The 24,810-nt window shown below is 37.1% G+C and overlaps 1 protein-coding gene across 1 annotated transcript in view; it reads right to left on the bottom strand.

Moving 5' to 3' along the window:
- Nucleotides 1-24,810, bottom strand: part of LOC139697860 (uncharacterized) — a 531,364-nt gene that overhangs the window by 2,365 nt on the left and 504,189 nt on the right. The window contains exons 9-14 of the mRNA XM_071596719.1: nucleotides 22,923-23,118; nucleotides 20,094-20,429; nucleotides 17,215-17,492; nucleotides 16,409-16,607; nucleotides 14,625-14,729; nucleotides 9,004-9,420 (exon numbers count right to left, since the gene is read on the bottom strand). Of these exons, the coding sequence (XP_071452820.1) occupies nucleotides 9,004-9,420; nucleotides 14,625-14,729; nucleotides 16,409-16,607; nucleotides 17,215-17,492; nucleotides 20,094-20,429; nucleotides 22,923-23,118 (1,531 nt within the window). The remainder of the gene's footprint in view (nucleotides 1-9,003; nucleotides 9,421-14,624; nucleotides 14,730-16,408; nucleotides 16,608-17,214; nucleotides 17,493-20,093; nucleotides 20,430-22,922; nucleotides 23,119-24,810) is intronic.

Below are 24,810 nucleotides of genomic sequence, written 5' to 3'. Positions count from 1 at the left end.
CACAAGGAGGGAATGGCTAACGTAGATATTGAGTAAGGATATTAAAAAATGGCTTATCAAAACTTTGATATGGAATGTGGCTTGTAAGGCATGGAAATATGGTCACTGAAACATGTTGAAAAGCTTAGATTGGAGGCTTTTGAAATGAGCGTGGGATGTTCTTGCATAATTACTTTGTATATAATAGAAAATGTGGGACTGCAATGAGATTTGTAATGGCTGTGATTTTTTAAATTCATTTTTAAATGGATGGCTGAGCCAGGTAATTAACAAACTTGCCTGTTATCCTATAAGTTCACAGGTTCATGGGTTCAAATGCCACCTTGGGCTTGGATGTCGTGTCAACTCTGGTGGTTCAGCCCCTAGGAAACCTGGCGAGAAGCCAACGGCTAATTGGGATCCCAAAGGGCATATTATGGACTACCAAAGATATCCAGAGAGCAACAATTTTTTTTTTAATTTAGCATGTAATGACAAATAAAAGGCCTGATTTTAGCATAATATTAAGAAAATTTCTGTTATTTCAATTTTTCGCTATGAAGAACCTGAATCTAGGCATAAATACTGGACTGTTAATTATAAGTAATTTTTTACCATGTGTTATGTTGAAATTGTGATGCATTTAGTATGAGATTTGACTTTAAGACTAAGAAAATTGTAAAAGGGTTGAACACCTTTAAATAAATGTAGATTATTATATTTACAGATTTTGGTTGTCCCCTTGCCCTGTGGAACAATAAATACGAATTAGAGTGTCATCAAATTTTACTAAATGGAGAGTTCAATTGATGGACCAGAAGAAGAATGATATCTCTGAGTAAAGCATAATTCATGCTTGTTTTGTGCTGCTTTTGGTGTAACCATATTAAATCATCCAGGATGTAATAACTTCTAGAATATTAGAATGACTGAAAAAATCATGCCATGCAGTTAATCTGTATATATCTGCATACTTTTTACCTCCCATTATTCCATAATGCATTCCTATTTCTTTTCTCTCACTTCCTTGCTTACCAACATTCTCCTCTTTATAACAGTCTTCAGCATCCTGTTACTTTTCTATCACCTGCATTAACTTGTCATGCCTTCTTGACTTTCTTCCAAAAACTTTCTCTCTTACCCTATCATTCCAAATTCCTTCACAGCCAGCTGATATCCCAGCACTTCCTTCTTCTGAAAAATGATGATCAATTGTCCCATTCTTACTTTGCCAAAAAGCTTTCTTAGGACCGATGAGGCATACATATAGGTGTGTACATACTAGTTACATCCTATATTTTTTTCTAACAGTGACCTCATTGCTGCCATGAGATCACATGAACCTGATTCTCCTCTTTGTAATCATTTACTATCCCTTCTATCATTTTGTAGATGCCCCTAAATCTGTTCTGTTTGTTGCATGTGAAATCAAACTTATGTTTCCCTGGTCAACACATATTTGTTACTGCTTTGACCTTTTTCTGGGATGAGAATCAATGATGATCTAGAAAATTCTTCCAGACAAAGTCCTAAACCATAATTGCTAAATGAGCCCAAATAATCTCTTCCTTCCACATTTTTGGAAACAATTTAGTAGTTCTGCATGATTGTTCTTCATCCGCACTATCTTTTTCAATTCCATTTCCTTGAATGCCTTTTTTTATCTCTCGATCAAGTACTTCTGCACTTAGTAACCCTCATTGAACTCATATTATTTTTATACACTAAAACCACTGGCTCCTATCTCTCTACCTCTATTATCTCTTCATTTGTGAATGGCTTCCTCATTCATTTCTTATTTACCACCCTGACTGTTTTATTTGCAGCTTTCTTTATCCTTTTTTATTCCTCTTTTTCTTCTACTGTAATCAGCCCCTCATCATTACTTTCATCATGTGAATCCAATATTCCTTTCTGTTTTTTTCTGAACAAAGGCTCTCAATTCCATTGGCTTATATCACATCCCTTTTTTATTTTCTTAAATTTAAAGCTACACTGCATGAAATAATCATGATCCAAATCCACATTTACCCATGATAAACTGTGGGAATTTATCTTGCTGTTACCAAACCTAATATGCCTAAATATATAATCTAACTGACATCGCCCCGATTTTTCCAGCATTTACCATGTGCATCTAAATATAGTGTGTTTCTTAAACTATGTATTAGTGATTATTAAGCCATTTCTCCTACAGAACCCTATTTTTTCTCCCTACAGCCATTCCTTGCTCCTTTAATGTACTTCCCTATTTCCCTCGATTATCTCCCTTGACCTACAAACATATTCCAAAATCCCATTACTATAAAATATATTCATTCAGGTACACTTGCAAGTTTATATCATCTATATTTCAGCAGTTGTTAGTTAACTGTATTCACTACTTACTTCTTCATCCCAATGACTTGGCATGTATGTCAATAATTTCACTAATATTGTCAGATCTGGTTTTATCTATTTTAATTAAATTCTGTCAATTATCTGTTCTGTATTCATTGATTCCCTCCCTAAATTCTAATTCAGCATTATGTGCAACTCCTTTTGACTCTCCTCTCATCCATTACATGCTACTCTGTAGCCGTTGCTCCAATTAACCCTGCCATCTTTCTATCTCACCTGATGAAGGGCTAACAGACAAACTTCCTATATCCTTTAATTCCACACAATTATTTTTTAACTTCCATGAACTGAGAGCATCCTAACATTCATTTGAAGTCTTTTCCTGTATCCATTCTACTACTATACTAATAGCTACTATTGACTTTGCTGTGCATAGGTTTTGTGTTATGAAGACTATGGAGGCCTAGCTTCCCCCAATGCTGGGTATGATATCCAACCCAACTGAGCTAAATCCTATTAAGAGATTCATTCTTCTCATGTTTGCATTCATTACTGCCAGGGAAGGAAAACTTGAAGGTGGCTTTCATTTAGGTAACTCTCTCAACAATGTTTTTAGTATCATAGCAGCACTTAAATTTCCATCTCCCTGGGGTCAGTTTTCTTTCCAGTTGTCTCACTAATGAACACAGACTGACTGCATTGACTACTTTTTGCCTGACCCCGGCTGTTTCATTGGTAACTCTATGAGGAGCAAACATCATAATCCTTCAAATATAGTTGTATCAGTTATCAGAATACCTACATCAGCTCATCCACCAGGGTTGCAGCCCATTTAGAGGGCTGCCATTCATAACTGAATCTTAATTACAGCATTTTTCAGGAATTTATCCCTACTTGCCCAGGTTATTACCATATTTTCTACAAGTGATGGAAATTCATGATTACTTTCCCTTTGCTATCATGATAAGAAAGTTAGCATAATCATTAAAGTTTGATCTAATCTAATTGATTGAAAAGTTGGATCGCTGCATTTCTTTACTACCTTGATCAAAAAGTTCCCGGAATAACCACCGTGTGGCGCTCCCATCGTTCCGATTTGAGTTCTGTTTTTTTTGTTAAATTGGTACATCTGTTGTTGATATTCCCTTTAAATCTTAGTGTCATAACTTGACATTTGCAAAAGTTACGGTCGGTTTTCGGTATGTCCATCAGTGCTTCCTGCGATTTTTCCATTACTTCCTCTCGGCTGCTAAAACGCGTTCCCCGTAATGGTTTTTTAACTCGATTGAACAGAAAGAAGTCACAGGGAGCCAAATCAGGTGAATTCGGTGGCTGTTGGATGGTATTTGTTGCATTTTTCGTCAAATAATTACGAATAATGATAGCACTGTGCGACGGTGCGTTATCATGGTGCAAAATCCACGAGTTTTCTGCCCACATTTCTGGTCTCTTTCGGCGAATTGCTTCACGCAAACGTCTCATAACGCCCAAATAATACTCTTTGTTTACTGTCTGGCCTTCTGGCAAAAATTCATGATGCACTACACCGTTGTAATCCATGAAAACCGACAGCATTGCCTTCTTTTTTGACTGAAAACGACGTGGTTTTTTTGGTCTCGGCTCATTTGGTGAACGCCATTTACTTGCCTGATGTCTGGATTGCATGTCGTACTCATAAACCCACGTCTCGTCTCCAGTAATGATCCTTTTGATGAATGTGGGATCGGATTCAGCCTCGCAAATCATGTCTTTTGCGACGTCAACACGGTCTCTTTTTTGCATGAAATTGAGGTCTTTTGGCATGCTACACGACGGAAACCCAAATCATTAACCACAATGTCTTGGGCGGATCCATAGGCAATGTTCAAGTCCTCCGCTATTTCTCTGATGGTTAATTTGCGGTTATTGACCAACATTTCTTTTACTTTATCAATTTTTTCACCGACTTTCGATGTCGATGGTCTGCCACTGCGTTCATCATCTTCGATTGACTCACGACCACTTCTGAACCGCTCGTGCCACTGGTAAACGACCGTTTTTTTTAGAGAATCGTTGCCGAAACACTTTTCCAACATTTCCAACGTCCGTGCGCCACTAAATCCGTTTTTTACGCAAAATTTAATACAAGTTCGTTGTTGCAAATTTAAATCCATTTCTGCAATTGTAAAAAATCGCCAACACACACAGAGATAGATGTACTCTTGGCTACGTAACTTTTGCAAATGTCAAGTTATGACACTAAGATTTAAAGGGAATATCAACAACAGATGTACCAATTTAACAAAAAAAACAGAACTCAAATCGGAACGATGGGAGCGCCACACGGTGGTTATTCCGGGAACTTTTTGATCAAGGTAGTATTCATTTATTTTGCATTAGTCCAAAAAAAGGACTTCGACCTTTACATCAGACTTTGAACTTTGATATTACAATTAGAAAATTAAACAACCCAAGCCCTAGGTGAAGGAAAAACCACCTAGGTGGGAATTGAACCTGGGACCACAGGGTTGGCTGAGGTCGCAGGTTCAATGCCGGTGGCCCTCACTAGGGCCGGCATTTGCCGTCATTGATCAGTTTTCGTTAATATGGATTTGTTCAAATTAATTAAAATTATTTTTAAGCTGGTCCAAGTATGTTGAAATACTAATACACATATGAGATACACCATACTTTTCAATGTGTATAATATATTATTATAAATGAAAATTGAGTCATTTAATTAAGATAGGCAAATATACTTCTTTTTTTTGAATTTTCATATAAGGCGGCTCAAATTAATTGAGTCTAAGGAATCGTGATGTCACTTTGTAACCAAACATCTAATTTTATTACTTGACATTGATAGACATGCTTTTAAGCTATGGGAAAAAGGGTTGGTGGTTCATATTCATGGGTTCAGCATTATCAGCTAACCTAGTTCATTAAAGGTGCTAGATGCTAAAAAGTGTTTCAACTTTCAGATAAAATTATTCCAACAAATATGAGTTTTGAAGATGACGAAATCTGTTATAAGCAATATTTGTATGCCCTCACAGTTATAATGGTACACATGTAAAAGAGTCATCCTATCATCTAAAATTATCACAGTACCTAGTTCAGATGGCCTATTTAGCAGGTTCTATAGAATTAATGAATGAATTAATTATAAAGTGGAACCTCACTTAACAAGCACATCGGATAGCGAGTAACTGGAACAATGAGCACAAATATGGTGCCCAAGAATAACTCACTTAGCAAGCGGCATTTTGCATAACAAATGATGAGGAGAGGGGCGTGAGATTCCTAAAGTGATTGCACTGGCTGTTTACCATTGCGTTTAGCACAAGTTTCACTAGTATCATAGTGTTGCTAGTGATCTATCGTAGTGTTGTTAGTGATGCTAGACATTTGTTCAAACTTGTGTTCAGGCATATTATTTGTGACTTTCCGTGCACAGTTTAATGAAATTTTATGAACAATTTAAAAATGTCCCCAAAGAAAAAGCCACCAGAAGACATTCAAAAGAGAATAAAAGTAAATGTAGAAATAAAATGGGAAATTATTATAAAACAAGAATGAGGAATCAGCATAGCTGATCTATCATGCATATACAATAGGTTGACATCAATGATTCATACTATCCTCAAAAACAAGGAAAAAATCAAGGAATGGATGTTTTAAAGGGATTGACAAGGATATCTAAGCAAGAGTTACGTATTCTGAACGATGTTGAAAGGTTGATTCTCACATGGATAAACGAAAAACAATTGCAAGGCGATGCAATTAATGAGAACATGATTTGTGAGAAGAGGAAAGTCATTTTTGCTGATCTTGTTAAGGAAATGCCAGGATTATCAATGGATGAAAAAAAGTATATAAGGGAAGCTGTGGGTGTCCATCCGTGACTTCAAAAAACTCATAGATTCTGAGGGTTACCTGCTGCAACATGTTTTTAAGTGTGATGAGATGGGCCTCTTCTGGAAAAAGATGCCAAAACGAATCTATATAACAGCAGAGGAGAATGCATTGTCTGGCCACATGCCAATGAAAAACTTTCTCACGCTGTTATTTTCTGCCAATGCAAGTGACGATTTGAAAATTAAACCCATGCTCATTTACCATTCAGGAACTCTTTGTGCCTTCAAGAAGTTCAAAGTCCAGAAGAGCAGGCTAAATGTGATTAGGAGGTCCAGCAACAAGGCTTGGGTGACACATGACCTTTTTACTGAGTTGATCCATGAAGTGTTTTGTCCTTCTGTGAAAAAGTATTTGCTTGAGATGAATATGCCACTTCATGTCTTGCTTGTTATTAACAATGCTTCCACTCATCCTCCAATCCTACAAGATGACCTCCTTGAGGAAGTTATATCCTTCAAGATCCAGTTTATTCCTCCCAACAACACTCCATCACTCAAGCCCATGGACCAGCAGGTTATTTCTAACTTTAAGAAGCTCTACACTAAAGCAGTTTTCAAGCATCGTTATGAGGTGACTGAAAGGACCAATCTCAATCTGATAGAGATTTGGAAATATCATTTTAATATTGTTGGCTGCCTTAAGATGATTTAAAAGGTGTAGGAAGGGGTTACCAAGAGAACTTGCACTTCTACTTGGAAGAAGCTTTGGCCAGAGAGCATTGACAAAATTGACTTTGAGGGATTTGTAACAGCAGATAAAGGGACTGTAGTTTTTGCCTTTGACCAAGTTCCTGGGACTGGAGGTGGATAACAATGATGTCAATGAGCTTGTGGAGGAGAGTTTGGCTGAGTAGCAGGAAGTAACAGCAGAGCAACAATTATCTAGTGCCATAAGAGAATGCTGAAATCATGGGAAACTGTTGCAACGTACATTAAGAAGCATCATCCTAACATGGCAGTGGCTACGTGCACCACAAATTAATATGATGATAATGCTGTGCTGCATTTTTGCAAAATTTTGAAGAGTCAGCAAAAATAAATCTCGATAGTTTTCTAGGAAAAAAGAATCACGCAGATATCATAAACTATAGAAGATAGAAGAAAAGGTGAACGTGAACAATGATCCTAAATAATGTCTATATAGTTTTCTTTGACTAAACCTTGCAAAAAATTAATATTTTTTTTGGCGTGAAACGTATTATTATATTTTAAGTTATTTTATATGGAAATATATGATTCACCACATGAGTATTTCGTTTCATGAGAAAGGTATCAGGATGGATCATGCTCATATTACGAAGTTCCACAGTATTCACTGATATTTTTTTATAATTTGCGTCTAGATGAGCTAGCCATACCCATGGTTTGTAAACATAGTCCACTCAACAGAACCTTGCAGTATTTGATTGTTTGATACCTATAAAAATGAGTGGAAGTCACCATGGCTGAAAAGAAGATTCTTTATTTTAATGCCAAAATTTTGAACATACAGTTGTACAATAAAAGCCATAGCATATAGGTCATGTCATAGGTTAGCTAACCTTATAAAAATTCTCAGATATATCTAAATCATAGTATGACAATATACACAGTTACTAATGGCACCAGAAACAAGCATGCACCATTTAATTACTCATAAATATTTTAAAAATTTTCAAGCATTATCATAAAAGCTACACAATAAGTTGATTGAAAAATAATCATCTGGAGGTGTAAAAGGAAGAAAGAAAGCGCCATGCTTAGATTGCAAAAGTATTTTATTACAATATTTAGAGAAGAAATTTAAGAGTGAAACAAGAGCAAAATTATAGCACATTTATAATTTTCAGAAAGGAACAGGCACTATAATCAGTGTAAAAAGTAACATGTATACTTATACAGGCATAAAATAAGCCAAGCATTAAATGAATAAAAATGCACATTGTTAAGTGAAATATACATCTATTCTATTCAAAGAAGTCTATATCAATGATGAAATGACCATCTAAAAATTGTTAAATAATTATTTAACGTTGCAAGTTTTTATACATGATAAAGTTTTTCTATAAAAGTTGGTGTTGTTCCAATATTAGTCAAGAAACAATAAATTTTGTCACAGAGTTGGCTGGAGTAATACCTTTAACAAAACGAAGTGCTATCCTCCCATTGCATTTAAGAGCAATGATAAAAACTTTCCTTAAATTCTTTTAGCCCTGTAACCATGGACACTCTACTGCGTAAACATAAAAAATACTTGCCAGATTTTTGTCCCAAGCTCCATAGGGTCAATGATGAATCAAGCCAGATAGATATCATATGATGATAAAATCTCATGCATTAATTAACAATTTTTCGTAAAAATGTGTACCTACCTAATTTTTCTAGGCAATTATTTACGTCAATTAGGATATTTTCTTCGTTTCAATATAAATACATATTTCAATGATAAATGTATGCATTTTTGGAGTGCAAATTACTAAAAATATGTATTCTGTATCATTAAAGGTTGATGAACTCTATATCTGAAATGTGTAAATATTGATCAAAAAGATGAAAATGAGGGTTTAAGTTATAATGCTAAGTTCATCGGCTAGCAAGGGATGTTATCATAGCAATCAATATATGACCAGAAGATACTGATGCATACAGCCACATAAAGGCACATTTCCTAGCCAAGTATTGATGCAGATTACTGATTTGATGGAGGGCATAACATCCCTGACCTGTATAATTAACGAACTATCATCAAAGTGAAATACCTATGCACCTATGTTAATACATTCTAAAATAAGTTGTTTGTAATACCCACCTCAAATATTAGTGAATCTGAGCCCTCAATGAGAGACCTCCTTTTCCTCAGCTCTGTCAGCAACTCTACGAACTCTGCCTTTAAAAGACGAAGCCTGGCCATTGTCAGGGAATCTTCTTGTGTGGCACTATGTGCCCCATGCTCCTCCACCTGTATTACCTCCTCTGATTCAACTTGAACAATAACACTGTCTTTCAAGTTCTCCATATCAGTCTGGCTCTTCTCCACTAATTCACCACCTTTTAAAAAATCTTCACCTTGAGCAAACTTTTCTCTTGGCCTTTCCCTTATCCCTCTCCCATTTGGGCTAAAATTTGAATTTGCTAAGTCTTTTGTTGATGAGTGATATGATGATGCCACTACCTGAAGGCTTAACTTCTGAAGTTCCATTTGCACATGGTACAATCTTGTCTGTATCTGTGAAGTAAGGATATTGTGTTGAGTATCACAGAAATATTTTTATTCTGAATGTTTCCATTTATATTTCATATAGATCATAATTTAAAATATTAGGATTCTCCCTCCAAATTATAAGGAAAGCATTGAAAAATTAAGCTTTGTGATTAGAGTCTTGAAACACTGTATTAAAAATGTTGTTTGATAGCCTGGTTTAGTGAAAAAAGTCTAACATTTGTGCTAGAGGGATCAAAGCTTAAGTTAAGATGCATGGCCTTAGTGAAAATAGCTCGTTTTCAAAGGGCTCTATAGAGTCATTCTACTATGGACAATGACTGCTTACTGGTGCCAGTCATAGTATAAGGTGAAATGAATCATATGAAAACCACTTGCAACAATGTTTACCTCATACTAATATTTTCAGCATATTTTGAAAATATTTGCAACATTTGACCATTGTACAGCATTTTCATGGCATAAATATTCAGGAAAAGTGGATGTAGGAAACAGTATGGATAAAATTTCCTTAATTTTACTGAAAGATTTTTATCATAATTTACTATTTATATTTCACCCCATTAATTTTCCAAACCTAATAAAATAAACACAGATAAAAATATGGCTACTGCTAAGTCAAATGATTCTAGTGAAGTCTTTGTCGTGGAAAAACCACAAAGATGACACTAGAATCATACACCATGAAAACACCAAATCTTACATAAAAACACTATGAGTATGGCCTAAGAGGGCTGAGGACCAATGGGTAGTAAGATTAGGTTAAGGGAAGGTAGGTCACCAGATATAAAAATTTCGTTAGATGCTGATACTTGGGGGAAATGCTGAGAGGAAAAAAAATGGGAGGTGTTTAAAGAAAAACAGAAGAATAATCGATAGAATAAAGGTAAAGTAGTGATAGTATGGGAAGTGGATGTTAGCATTCCATCTCCTTCCCAACTCCAAAGCAGGTGATGCTTTTATTCTTCTTGGCATTCTCTTGTATAGACACATTAAACTATGTAGGGTTCCTTTATCATATCCCTACCTACCCAGACACTTGCCCAGTTGCTCATTCCTCTGGCAAGAGATAGCACACTGAGGAATTAGAAAAGCTAGGTAGATTTTACCTAATTTTACAGGGATACAACCAGTTTCATCATGTGAGATATCTTCAGGTACAATAATTTACTCAGCATAAGCCTGCAGCATACCTGAGAAGGACAGAGAGAATAAGATGGAAGGGTGAAGAGTTGAAGATAAATTGGTTGTTATTTTGTGGAGGGAGAAGGAGAAACAATAGGGTGAGAGGGGTTGGTAAGAGAAAGGGATGGATGTAAATCAAAAGAAATTGGTGGGTGGGGAAGTGTGGCGCATGGCACAATTCATGGGTGGTTGAGCATGCAGCAGAAGGAATTTAGAACCCTGATGGTGATAAAGAGTGTGCTGAGTGACAAAGAAATATTTGATTGAGGATATGCTGTTGTCTACGCATGAGGGGCACATTGAGAAGGGAAAAAGATTTTCATTGAACAGCTCCTCTTTTGTGTTACTCTTCTAATTTCTAGCTGCTAAAGTGTATCTTGTAAGTATTCAAATATGACTTAATTTTCAGAACATGTGGAAAAAATATAGAATACCTTGTGATTTCAGTTTTTAATCATGGGAATTGTTTTGATATCACATTTTTTCTTTATAAGCAAGAATTACTAAAATTCAAACCATGGGGAAATTTATTTTCTGGACACCTCAAATTCAAAATCTAAAATGGGGCTACTTGACTATACTCTGAGTGCACTTTCAAAACTTGCCTTCCTTTCTTCGATCTTTGTTCTTTCTTTACCTTTGTTCTGCCATTTCAGTTTTTCCACCCCATGTTTGACTCCATGCCCTGACATTATATGTATACTACACTCCTAAGCTCTGCCTAACACAGCACAATCCTAACTTGCATGACAAATTATAATGTTCTATCTTATATGACACAATATTCTTAAACCCCATGCTACATATTATAATAATAACTCATTCCTTAGCTCTCTATACTTTCAACATCCCTTAGTTTGACCAAACTATTCTTTTCCATCCATTTTTCTCCTCACCCACATATGAAATCCTCATATCTAGTTTTGTCCCCTTGCTTCATTGACCAAGTTTCTATGCCTAAATGAGAGAAGTTGCTCTTAAAGAAGTGATAATGGCTACCCTTTAATCTTTAACAGAGCCTCTTTTAATTCTTGAAAACTCATTAGTTTGATTTTTTCATCATTGATTCTTGTCCTATAACAATCACACTGATCTTATAATATGTTCAGCAATGATAGCAATTTCAGTGGTTAAGGGAGGAGGAGGTAAAAGGAGGGGTGGCCCTCTCCCCCCATTGACCTTTCTGCCATGACAGGTTATTTATTTTATCCATTTCAACTAAACAGCTAAAACAGACACCATGAATCTGAGTATACAAAGTATAACATTTCAATTGAACTGACTTTCCCACATCCCTTCCCAGGCTGTTGAGTCTGAATCTGTCACTGTGCAAACCTGGCTGACTGGCAAGACCTAAAACTTGACCATTCCACATCTTCTCTGCTTCCCATCCACTTTTATTTTTCCATCATTCCTTCCTATGCCACTCTTACTATTTCCTCCATGCATAAATAAGTTGAAAATTAGCCATGATTATGAGCACTACCATTTTACTCTCTTTTTTATCTATTGAAACCTGATTTTGTAATATTTTTTTCAAAATTACAGCACCAAGATGATTAGTCCCAGTTGTGATTTCTATAAAGTCCAGCTAAAATGGTAGGATGATATAATTATTTGGGACATTTGTGCTTGTGACCATCATCTAAAATTAACATGCCGAACTGATTCATCTCATAAAGTGTTCTGCAATAGCTGAGATATTTATTGAAAGTGTTTTCTTTGGCTCCATAAGAAGTTTGGCCTTCCCAGCATAGCAAAGCAATTCTTATTAACAACAATTCTAATTGCCCTTTGTAATATTTTCAAATATTGGATTCCTTTTCCAATCATTTTAAACTTTTTTTGTCGCTCAAAAATATATTTTTGACCTCTTAGTTATTCCTTCAAATTACCTAGATTGGCTAGAGCACCCCAAGATTTCACATTCTCTCTTTATTATATTTTTCAAAGGAAATTGGTAATGCATTTGCAATACAAAAGTTCTTACACACAATGTGATCTTCACATACTAATTTTTTTAAGGTAATCTACCGGTTAAGGTAGGTTTTTGGATGGACACAACTACCAAACAAATATTTTATTACTCCTAACAAAACACAAAATCCATCATCCTACTCTATATCAGGTCCCTCTTCATCTCTGAGTACTTTCTTCCTCCCTTCATCCCGTCCAACATCCCTATCCTGTTCCTTCCCTTTCCTCTTTTGCCCAACATTCTACCCTCTATCACAGTCTTCAACATCCCACTGCCGGTCATTACCCCCTTCGTCCACTTTTCCTGCCTCCACAGGATTTCTCCCAACAAACCCCTCTCTTCTCCCACCATACCAAGTACTTCCTCATTTGTTTTCTTCTCTGTCCATTTCACCTTTTCCATTCTTCTCCACACCCACATTTCAAAAGCCTCCAGTCTACGTCTGTCCTCCTGCTTCAATGACCACGTTTCCGCACCGTACATAGCTACGCTCCATATCAAAGTTTTTACGAGTCTTTTCTTAACATCCTTACTCAAAGTCCCCGTCATCAACTCCCTCCTCCTTGTGAAAGCCTCTTTGCCTAGCGCAATTCTTCTCCTTACGTCCCTACTACTTTGACCGTGTTGGTCCAAAACACTACCGAGATACGTAAACTGCTCTACCTGCTCTAGTTTTTGCCCTCCTATTTTAATGTTAAGCTTGGCCTTTTTCTTTCTAGAAAATCGCATAACCTTTGTTTTATTAATATTGATTCTCATCCCATACCTGTCGCACTGAATTTCCAATTCACTCAGCAATGCTTGCAGCCCCTTGGCTGACTGACAAACTAAGGCTTGGTCATCAGCGAACCTAACTGATTTTACGAATTCCCCGCCCACTTTCATTCCTACCTCGAGTTCTTCCCATGCCTCTTTAATCATTTCCTCTGCATACAGGTTGAACAGCAACGGTGATAATGGGCAACCCTGCCTTACACTCCTTCCTAACACTGCCCATCCTGACTCCCCGTTTCCCACCCGCACCTGAGCAGTCTGAGACATGTACAGGTTGCGGATTAGCCTCCTTTCCCTCCAATCTATTCCTATTTTCTGCAATATACTCATTAGTTTTTCCCAATTCACCCTATCAAACGCTTTTTCGAAATCTACGAAACAGGCAAATACCTCCTGGTTGTGTTCTATATTCCTCTCGTTTAATAATCTCATTACTGCAATGGCATCACGCGTACCTCTCCCCTTCCTAAACCCAAACTGATCATCCCCTAAGTAATCATTTGCCCTACTCTCTATCCTTTTGTTTATGATCCTGAGAACAACTTTAGCTGCGTGGGATATCAAACTAATTGTCCTTTAGTCCTCACATGACGTGGCCTTTACCTTTTTCGGAATAGGAACTAAAACTGATCTCACAACAGGAACTAAAACTGACACAAAGTCTTCCGGCCAGATTCCTTCCTCATAAGTACTACGGATCAGCCCGTTTAGCCTCTTCCTCCCACATTTTCCTAAGCATTTCAATAGTTCCGCAGGAATGTTATCCACCCCCACGGCCTTATTTAGTTTCATCTCCCTTAATTCCCTTTCTATCTCATCGTCGAGAATGCCCGGACCTAAGCTATCTTCCTCTACGTCATGTTCCTTTTCTATGCCTAACTTTGTTGGTCTAAGCTCTTTACTATACAGTTCCTCTACATATTCCTTCCATCTCTCTTGGATCTTTCCTGCGTCAACTATTACCTTACCCGCCTTATCTCTAACTGTTAGCATAGCTCTTCCTTTCTTACTTCCCGATAACGATTTAACTTTGCTGTACAGCGCACCGATTTCACCCTTCCTCTGCAGACTTTCCATATCCTCGCACTGGGTCTTCCACCATGCTTCTTTTGCTTTATTTGTTGCCCGCCTCAATTTATTGTTCAATTCTTTGTACTTCATTTTGCTATTTCTGTATTCATATTCTTCCATTTTCTCCGCTCATCCATCTTTGTAATCATTCACATACTAATAAGTACTTACTTTTCCTCTTTTAAGTGTAACTGGAACTTACCTCTTGTACACTTGGCCGTGTGAGATCTGAATGTCTCATAATAACTGGAGGTCTTAGTTCTCCTGGCAGCCTTCGATGCAACAACAACTGCCAAAGAAGCTCGATCTAAAAAGTGATATTTTGGCCATAAATTACAAAATAACCTCTGGTAGAAAATCAGATGATTTGTATTTAATTTCATTTATCTTAAACAAATACTTTGCCTTGCGACTGATTTTTCATTGTTTCTATGACATAACCTACCTTAGTTCAGTCATATGTGACAGTGAGAGAACGGATTTCCTATTAATGATCATTTTTCTAATTTTTATGAAATTTTCTCAGTTCAATGCAAAATATGAGAGATGAAATTCTTTTGTTTTGGGAGCTACAGAACTAATTTTATGAGTCAGGAAAACATTGTATAGAGGGATCCACCACTTTGCAAACCCTTGGCTGACTGGCAAGGCCTAAAGCTTGACCATCTAACATTGCTTATATATAAATGACTTTGAACATCATCAGATGTGCCTAATAAATAAGACTAAAGAATATTATTATTAGCAGTAGTCTATCAGGTTAGAGTAATATTTTGATGGACCATGGCAATGTTCACTACAATGCCCACTGAAGAATATATAAATAGATTATGAATATGTACAAGCATTTCAAATGAAGTAGCCTACATTTTATATGATAGAGTTAGTTATAGAAAAAAATTGCATGGGATTTTTGGCTGTTAGAAGGGATGCCCCTAAAAAAGCAGTAGGACCATTTGCTGACCCCTGATTGAACTATAATGATGAAAAGTTGTTGAGTGTGAGCATGGGAAAAGGTTTATTTGTTTTGAATATATGCTATTTTGACTAAGTTACTCATTTATATCAATTGCAGAGGAATTAACTCAGAAACCGTATTGATTTTGTTGCAAATGATGAGAGATTGATAGTAACAATGCTTCATTGTTCAAAATGGTCAATATTTATAGAGCCCATCAATTTTGGACAATTTACATTGACAAAAATAGGAAATAAACACAGACACAAGTAAATAATAAATAATAGAGGTATAAGTAGCTGAATATTCACATTTGAGCTTTAATCAAAGAACCCATCCACACTGAAATACATGTTCATTTGTAACAGTTTACAAAATTTCATTTTGAAAGTAGTGGGGGAAATAATTAATTTTTGAAGTTTATTGTATACTTAGGAAGGAGAATAGTTGAAGCAGTAAGACTGGAATGATTAACAAAGAGAGGTTATTAAAATTATTAAAAATGGAACTACCACTATTTTTCCATCTCAAAATTGAATCTGTGAAGAGAGTATGAGTAGCAAGGAATATTAGAGTGGATTATGAGTAGTAATAAATTAATTAAGTTAATTGGATTAATTAAGAGTAAGATTCAAAAATCTGTGAAGCCAAAATTTAAGAATTCAGTGTGAATTAGGACATGATGTATTAAAGAATGCTTGAAGATATTTGAATAAAGTGGAATTGGGTAAATATGAAAATTGAAAATGAAAGTGTTTGTGTGATTCTCATGAATATTTGAAGGGAATGATTTTCAAAGGTGTGGAAATGTTGTCGAAAAAATATGATAGTAATAATGAAAAGTTAGACCTGGCAGAATGAAGATGTAAGAGATTTTTTGAGCATTGGGATATAGACATACGAGGATCATTTCTAGATCTCTAACTAGACTAATTCTAGATCTCAATCATGTAAATAAAATGTATCTTCTTTACCTTAGAATAACTGATATTTTTCTGTGCTATCATGAAATACTGTTACCATCTCACCTGTGCTTGGAGATGGGTCAGGAGGGCTTTTGCAGCTGACGCAAGACCAGAGTCGGCTGCCACTGTCACATACACCTGATCAGCATAAGTGAATGCTGACACAGAAAGACCCAGGCCCTCTGGTGCTGGTAAGATGGGAAAAACGCCCTTCAAAGGGTAACCTCCAACTAAAAGGGTACTTGGAGGGCCTGGAAGAGCACTGAAGAGGGGAAAAATTGTTACAATGCTTAGTTAATTTTTAATACCTTCAAATTATTTTAATATTAGCATACCACACTACAGTAATCAAACTAAAGAATAGATGGAGTAGATATCAACCAAAACTATGCCTAGGCTTCAAAGTTGAAATTCAACTTTAAAACCCCTCAAATCCCTATGCCATTGGGATGTAGATGATATCTTTTTGGGGTAAGGGCAAATTCTCGGTAAGCTTAGGATTTCCTAAGCTTAGCGAGTGATTAGAATGATTATTCCATACAGATAATTATATTATATAAGATTATCTAGACGGAATATTAAGTGAACTGTAGCCCATTATAATCATCCTTGATCTTGAAATAAATTTAATTTTGAGTTTTTGAAATACATGGCATACTTCTACTTTTTATAAGTAATGTATGGGCAGACTGCATTTAAGTATTTACTATTACTTTACCCTTTGAATGAAAAAATACATTGACTAAGGGTTACATTGTAATATATTGACTAAGGGGTACATCATATTGTCATTCTGGTGCATTTCAATGGTAGCTCTTACTACTGGTCACATTGCATCACACACTTAATGCCTTTGTAAGGATAGGTACCTGAATTGCAAAGAAGCAGTGGCAGATGGTGTGCTTATGACCTTACATGCCCATCTTTGAGGAAGTAGAGCCATGAGTGCAGCTGTTGCACCGTACACAACCACAGGCTCTGGGGAAGACTTTAGGGACTCCAGACTCTTGCGCATTGCCCAGAGGCGAGGAACTGCTCCTTCGATGGAAACAGGCAATGCAACTACAACAGGTGCCACCTTACATCCCATTCGAGATGTTGGCTTAGGGGAGGAAATGTCACTTCGAAGGTCAACAGGTAAAACGACCTAAAAGACGGAGGAGATAAAACATTATTAAAATAATATCATAACTCAGGGTGAACAAACAAACATATAAACGCGAACCTCAATAAATTCTAAATAATAGTATATGACTGAATATTTAAAATGATTTTATTCATTCATTTCTATGAGATTTAATGTTTGCACATAATCTCAATAGCTATGTGCATATACCTATTCAGATTGCGCTCGAATTATGTGCAGTGGGACCTAATAGTAAGTGCGTAGTCCGTTACGTGATCTCCCTCGTAAGGCGAAATACTCGTTCAGTGAAACAACTTTTTGCATATACAGGGTGCGGCAACATAACTTCGCACCCTGTAAATTAATGCAAAACACGATAATGCGTTCCGTGCTGAAAAAATAAATTATGTACAAGGTTTAATCAAAGAAAATTATGTACAGATTATTGAGGATTGTGGACCGTGTTCACATTTTCTTCCATCGCAGAATGGAGCAACCGGGAATGCGAACTCGATTTTTAAAAGCAAAAAAATAACCTAACTTAATTGTTAATTATTTATGAAACGTACCTAATTCCTTTTTACTAGAGAGATGCCTAGAGACATTTCTTTTTGTCTACGCGTCAAAATTAGGTAAAAATGCGACTCAATGATCGTTCGATGAATCTATGGATCGGATCACCACTGCCTTATTAGGGCGATGCCTCGTCCGCATGGTACCATGAAAAAGTTTTCCGCGACCTTAACATCACATGGAACCTGCTGTTTGGACTCACCGCTTCTTGAAGGCTCATGGAGTCTTTGATTGGTAAACAAGCAGGGGCTTGATAAACAAATCACCGCTCACATTTGCGCCAAATAACAGCGTGAGACGGTATTTCATTGATTGGCTTGTGGCCGGACAATGCATTCTCCTCTGCTGTTATATAGGTTCACTTCGGCATCCCCTTCCCGAGTAGACCCGTCTTGCCACAGATAAAATATTTTGTGGCTGGTAACCCTCAGAATCTACGAGCTTTTGAAGTCACTGATGAAGTTCTGTGCTGCCTTTGACTCAGAGCTTGCTACTTCACTACGCATCACTACAACGTAGATGGAGTTTCTTCTCGCTAACTTCTCGAATCACGCGCGGCTCCCTTAAATAATTGTTCGGCCGTTGATGACCCTTACTTTTTACCATATCAACGAGGTTTGTGAAAATCAATTTCACTTTCTCAAAAATACCACTCACGTTAATGGTGTTGCATTGCAATTGCTTTTTGTTTATGCCTATTGAGAAGCAACCTTTCAACGTGGTTGAGAATGCGTAACCGTAGCGTAGAAACACTCTTTTTGGAGCGTCTATCTCCTTAGTCTTGTCCGTGTATTTGAAGAAAAGGCCAATCGTTTACGTCGACCGATTGTTGATGTGCCTACTAGATCAGCCACGCTTACATGTTGTTCACGACTAACAACCATTTTAATGTTCATTGCTACTGTTATTTTTTATTATCTTATGGCTTTCTTCTCATGTATTTTTCTTCGAGGTCAATGCTAAAACTGTGAACAAAATATTATTAAACTTTGCACAAAAGAATCACTGCTTGAACACAAGTTTGGAAAAAAGTGTGATCACTAGCGACGCAAAGATGCTAGCGGAACGAGTTCTAGAGACAAACTGGAGTAGCAGCCTCGCTATAAATCCCGGAATTCCTCTCTCCTCGCCACTCCTTATACGAGAAGTCGCCCGTTAAGCTAATCGTTTTCGGAACCAATATTTTTTCTCGCTGTGCGAGGTGCTCGTTAAGCGAGGTTCCACTGTATTTTAAAGATTATATCCTATGTCAATTGATTTGAGCAGTAAAAATGCTAACGAAAAACAAAACAATTAAAAGATATAATGATGAATGATAAATACGTTTTTAAACTGAAAAAACAATCCTTTTTTTAAGCACAAATGCGTATTTCTGAACACGGAAGATAATGAAAGAATTATTTGAGCAAATAGATCAATGAATAAGAATTGAAAATTAAAGAAGGCGGAGGAAAGCAGGGCATTTATTGTAATTATATTGCTTTTCTTTGGGATGCAAAGTTTTCAAGCTCCATGTATTACAGCATATATTATGCACATAATTTGAAACAAGTCAGCAGAAGATGTGGTTCTCAAGGCAATGAGGATGAGCTATAAACAGTCGACAGTCATATGATGCCTTTATCAGTTGATTGGCAGGAGTGAAACTGAACTTAAATATTTTGCATTTCTTTACCCTTTGGCTCATAGAATAAATCAACAAATTTTTACTTTGCAAAAATATTGCAGTAATAGGTCTTCTATTTATTGCTTTGTTGAATTATTTTTTTAAATATCGATATCTTGTAAGAGTAAAGGAGGCCAGCCAAAAAAGGGGGTCAAAGCCCTAGAAACGAAAATATATCTGAATATGTTATTTTATCATTTTTTTACACAGTTAATCTCCATTTTGCAAATTTTTGAATCAATACACACGATAGCCTCATATTCAAAAATGATTTTACGACATTTTTCGCCTTATCACTTTTAGCTCCCTCCAGATTTAGGTCCTGGTTTTGCCACCGGTGGAGACCTTCAGCACGTGTCGCTAACTGGTGTGACGTGACTAACCCTTAAGTTGGGAGGCTGACGGATGCCGCACCCCTGCAGCAGTCCCCTCACTGCCCCCGCGAGAGCCGCCATCAGGACGTCATTCACGGTTGACCTCGTCACGTGCTTGACCCTGGTGATCTTGGGGAGGGCGATGGTGGCGGACCAGGAGAGGGTTATCCGCCCCGTCCAGGAGGCCCGGTGGGTGAGTGGATTGCAGTCGCTCCACCAACCACCTCCCCCGCCCTTCACTCCGCCGGCGACGAGCAGGAGCAACCATAGTATGAGCGTCAAGGGACCAGCCAAGCACGCCCTCACGGCGTTGAGCGAGAAGGATTGGCCGCCGAAATGGGGTTGCTGTTCCGTCGAGGAAGAAGGGAACAAATTCAACATCAATGTTTTCACATCAGAAGGAGGGAATATTCTTTTTTCATTTAATTAAAAGATACTCGGGAGTGCGATTTGGAAAGTAAAAACGAGCCACAAGGTTTGGCGAAGGACTTTCACGTATTTTTGAGAACTTTCGAGACTGGCGCACAGAATGTCGTTTGGAATTAAATACCCAATTAATATTTTTCAATGCTAGATTAAAAAATGAAAATCGAACCGATAAAAACGAATGGATTTACGCTTACACTCCCGAAAGTGTTCAAATGGGCTTGAATGGCCTTTGACGGCGCTGCTAACTTTGAGAAAACACACATAATTACTTTGTACATGCGGTGTAACCCCGAAGACGCAATTTTTTTGAATATGCAGCTGTAATTTGGGACCCATCGAAAAAATATCTCTGCAAGAATAAAAGATATATCAGAGAAAGATTAAATTAAACCACGCCGTGGAGTTCACTCTCTATGGGACGAAAATACCTTAAGCTGCGCGTTATCCGGTGAGCGCATCAATTCGAAGGAATATAGACATGATCAAGACATTTTTATTTCGTGAACTCCAAGATTAACGGAAAAAGGCAATGAAAGAATTGCAGAATGCAGGAATGGACTAAAGAAATAATAACTTTGTCCTAATTTGATCAGACTGCACACATACCTTAAACATGCAGTAGTATTGGGATGGGCAGTGATAGACAAGATATCAAGACACGATGTTCCACCTTAGTCTGTGCTCTAAGTACTCACTTTTATACAAAAGAAATTTGAAGAGAGGAAGGGCTAAACGTAATAATTAAAACGAGTGAGGATTTTAACTCAGCTTAATATATGGCTGATCGCTATCATTAGCCAGTAAGCCAAGGGAATACAGTGTACGTCTAGGTTATTTTAGGATCAACGTGAGATGTATACGATGAATAATTATGAGAAAACGAAGGCAATTTTCAGAAAAGGGGAAGATTACGTCCAATATTAAAATTAGAGGGCGTACTTTAAGGCAAAGAGAACGATACTTAGTCATTCATAGCTGTGTTTTAAGAGTAAATGGGCAAAGCAGCAACGAGATTAAGGTAATGGCTGCGTAAGTAATAGCAGAATTTACAATGAGAAGGGAAACGAAACCTTGGACTCGGGGAAGAGACATTAATGAAAGATTAAGGAAGACTTTAACGTGGAATTTTATATTTAAGTAAGGATGGTAAGGTCATGCATGAAGCTTTTGAGGTGTAAGCACGGAGTGGGATGAGAAAAATGAGTTGAGTGGAGACGGAGACAAACAGAGCCCTACTGAGAGAAAGGAAAAGAACATAACGAGAAGATAAAAGAGTGGACGGAGTAGAGCACGTAACGAGATGAAGAATGTGTTTCCTTAATGAAGAAAGAATTTAAGGTATGCCGGGAAGATAGATTATGTAGTTAGTGTGACGCGAAGGGAGGGCAAAACTAAGAAAATCATGAAGGGAATATGTGCGACGAAAGCTGTACGGTTTTTCAGAAATATTTTCTAAATTTAGAAATACGTATAATATTTTTCTAAACCAACACATAACCGGAGAACTACTTAAAATAATAATAAATATTAGTTTTTGCATAAAATATGATTTTATTCATTGAAAGAATAATTACACAAACTATTAGCTTACACTCTTTGTACCAATATCCCAAGCGTTATACAGTTTATCACTGCCTCAGTACGAGTCACAAACTTACAGGTACACAGACCTGTAATTTCTTTGCGTGAAACAGCTAGCTTACCCATACGTATTAACGGAGCAGTACTAGCCGTTGGACTACTGAGGTACTCCTACAGTCTGGGCCATTTCGAAACTTAGACATTGCTCAATATAATCCATACCCTTACAATATTAATGATAGGGGGGCCAGAGAATCCATATCCACGACCTTCGGATTAACTGATGAGCATGTCACCAACCTACCTGATGCAAAGGACTGATATTTTAGAAACTCAACTGGCGTAGTATGATGATGGGGAACTCAAATTATGGTTAAATTTCCGAGAGTGGCTGAATTATTATTATTTTCAGTTTACATGCTGTTATTACTTTTACAAAAATGACTTCGCTAAAATTTTTTTAACATCTCGAGAAAAATATATTTAAAATATTACCTTTTACGAGTATCAAAACCTTGATTCATTAGAGTCGGCAAGCATAAAAACTAGGTACCTGAACATTAGCCCCACTTATCAATTAACTTGTTTTTTTAAGATTTTTACAGATTAGATTCATTATGCGATGTTTTTTTGGCTCCGCTGTGTAATTTAAATTAACAGAGAATTTGTTAATATTTTATAACGAGTTCCATAGATATTGCCTGAATATGACTACGCATATTGACTAAACCGAGAGAGAGTAGAACCAATTCATGTTCTGAGTGCCGTAATAATTTTATCAGACCGCACAGGAAATATCTGAATATTGGTCAGCATAGTAATCCTCACCTGAGGCACATGCAGGACTCTGGAATCGGCTAGAGCGTGACACAGGAGCCTCACGAGAGACATTCCGTCGGCCAGCGACTGGTGAACCCGTACCACGGCCACTGTATCCAGATGTTTCCCATATCCCCTCACTACCCTTAGTTCCCAAGGTGGCTTGCTGGCGGGAAGACCGACTGCTAACAGCCTCGCAACGTACCTGTAAGGGAGGAGGAAAAGATACTATTGGAGCGTGGACAAATTCGATGCCACTCTTTGAAGAGGAGATAGCCCCTCCACTCTATCAGTCTGAGCTGTCGACCACAGCTTAACCTTAAAAGGAAGAGATTAAACTGTAGAGATGCACTAAATGAGAAAGAGAAATTGCGATTCAACTACGGCAGTTCGAATGGGCATCCGACTAATCAGTGCCTACACCGGCGCGCCTACAATCTTGCATGCTGTGATATCAATGCCGTTAATGTGAGATTCAATTTTGACATCTGGATTCAGGATCCAGAGAAATCCTTTCTGTTTGACTAACATTCTTTCGTCCTCCTAGCCAAAGAATCTTCTCACCAATAGTCACGCTTCAATCTTCATCTCAGAATTATTACGGATTGCCGATAATCCAGATGGATATAAAAGGGCAATTTAAAATTCACCCAATCCGTAAAATAAGTCCAAATGACCCCGTGGCCAATAAATAGTTCTTACATAATCTCTACTCTTTGCTTAGTTCGAATTTTACTCAAAAGCCACATGGAAATAGTTCACCCCACATACAAAATACAATCACCCCCCAGACGTGAAGAGTGCATACACCTCAATAAGGGAATGCACCAGATGATGCATTTTCGTTGAAATTAGCCATTATGCATTCGTTCAAATTGATCCTGATCCTATGTTACTTTTGGGTGAAAACTCATTTTGATTAATCGATAAAATATTTAGTCATTCAATTAAAAAAAATTAGAGCAACGCACACCAATTTCTTTTATTGCTGAAAACGAAGCACTATCCCAAGTCAGGGGTTCCATTGCATGATTTGAAAAATGGTACATCATCTAAAATTGAGAAATAATCAGTTAGAACACTCTATTCCTATTTTAACTGATTCGAAGGACCTTATTTTAATCTTCATTGGAATACATTGTTTTTGACTTTCAGTTATTACCACGGCTAAGGCTAATTCGTAGTTTGAGTTGCAATAAATTACAGATAACGATCAATAAAATACCAAAATGCTAAGATGGAATGGCACCGGGCAGCCAAAAACTAGTTTTTTATGAAGGTATCTGGCTAATCAGATTGGCAACATAAAGGGTACGAGTATTCTTCAACGGCATTAAGGATATCACCTGTATAAATAACCGACTCATACTCCAAATAATTTACGACCTCAGAACAATATGTTTCTGGACGAAGAGAAATATCTTTTATATCGAATATCATTTAATGTAATTTAATGATGGAAAAGTCATTATTACGGCAAAATTTCCAGGAAATGATTTCAGTGAACATAACTGACGCGTGTCTTCGGTTTTATGTTTTTCAAATTTTAATTTCTATCTACCGTTATCCCTGTATATCCCAGTCCGAAAATCCGTATATTTCTATCTCACTTCTATTCCTAAAACTGCCAGCTCGATTCTCCATCCACTTCCTGCACCATATTAATTATCATCAGGAAAAATACGACCCATGCCACTTACACGAAATTTTCTCCTTTGAGTTAATCAACGCGTAGTATTTGGAAACATAAATCTCTTGGAGAACGAGCAGATTAAAAAAGTCCGATCGCACATCCCTGGTTCCACACCTTGAACATATTGTCATGTAATACTTTCTAAAGAGCTTACATTGAAGGAATTGTGTTCGACAACTCGTGACTGCCTACGAGAATATTATT

Source organism: Hetaerina americana, unplaced genomic scaffold (assembly GCF_022747635.1).
Source record: "Hetaerina americana unplaced genomic scaffold, ioHetAmer1.1.p SCAF_8, whole genome shotgun sequence".
NCBI lineage: Eukaryota > Metazoa > Arthropoda > Insecta > Odonata > Calopterygidae > Hetaerina > Hetaerina americana.
Note: the sequence above shows the minus strand (reverse complement) of the source record. Positions and strands in the feature narration are given on the sequence as shown.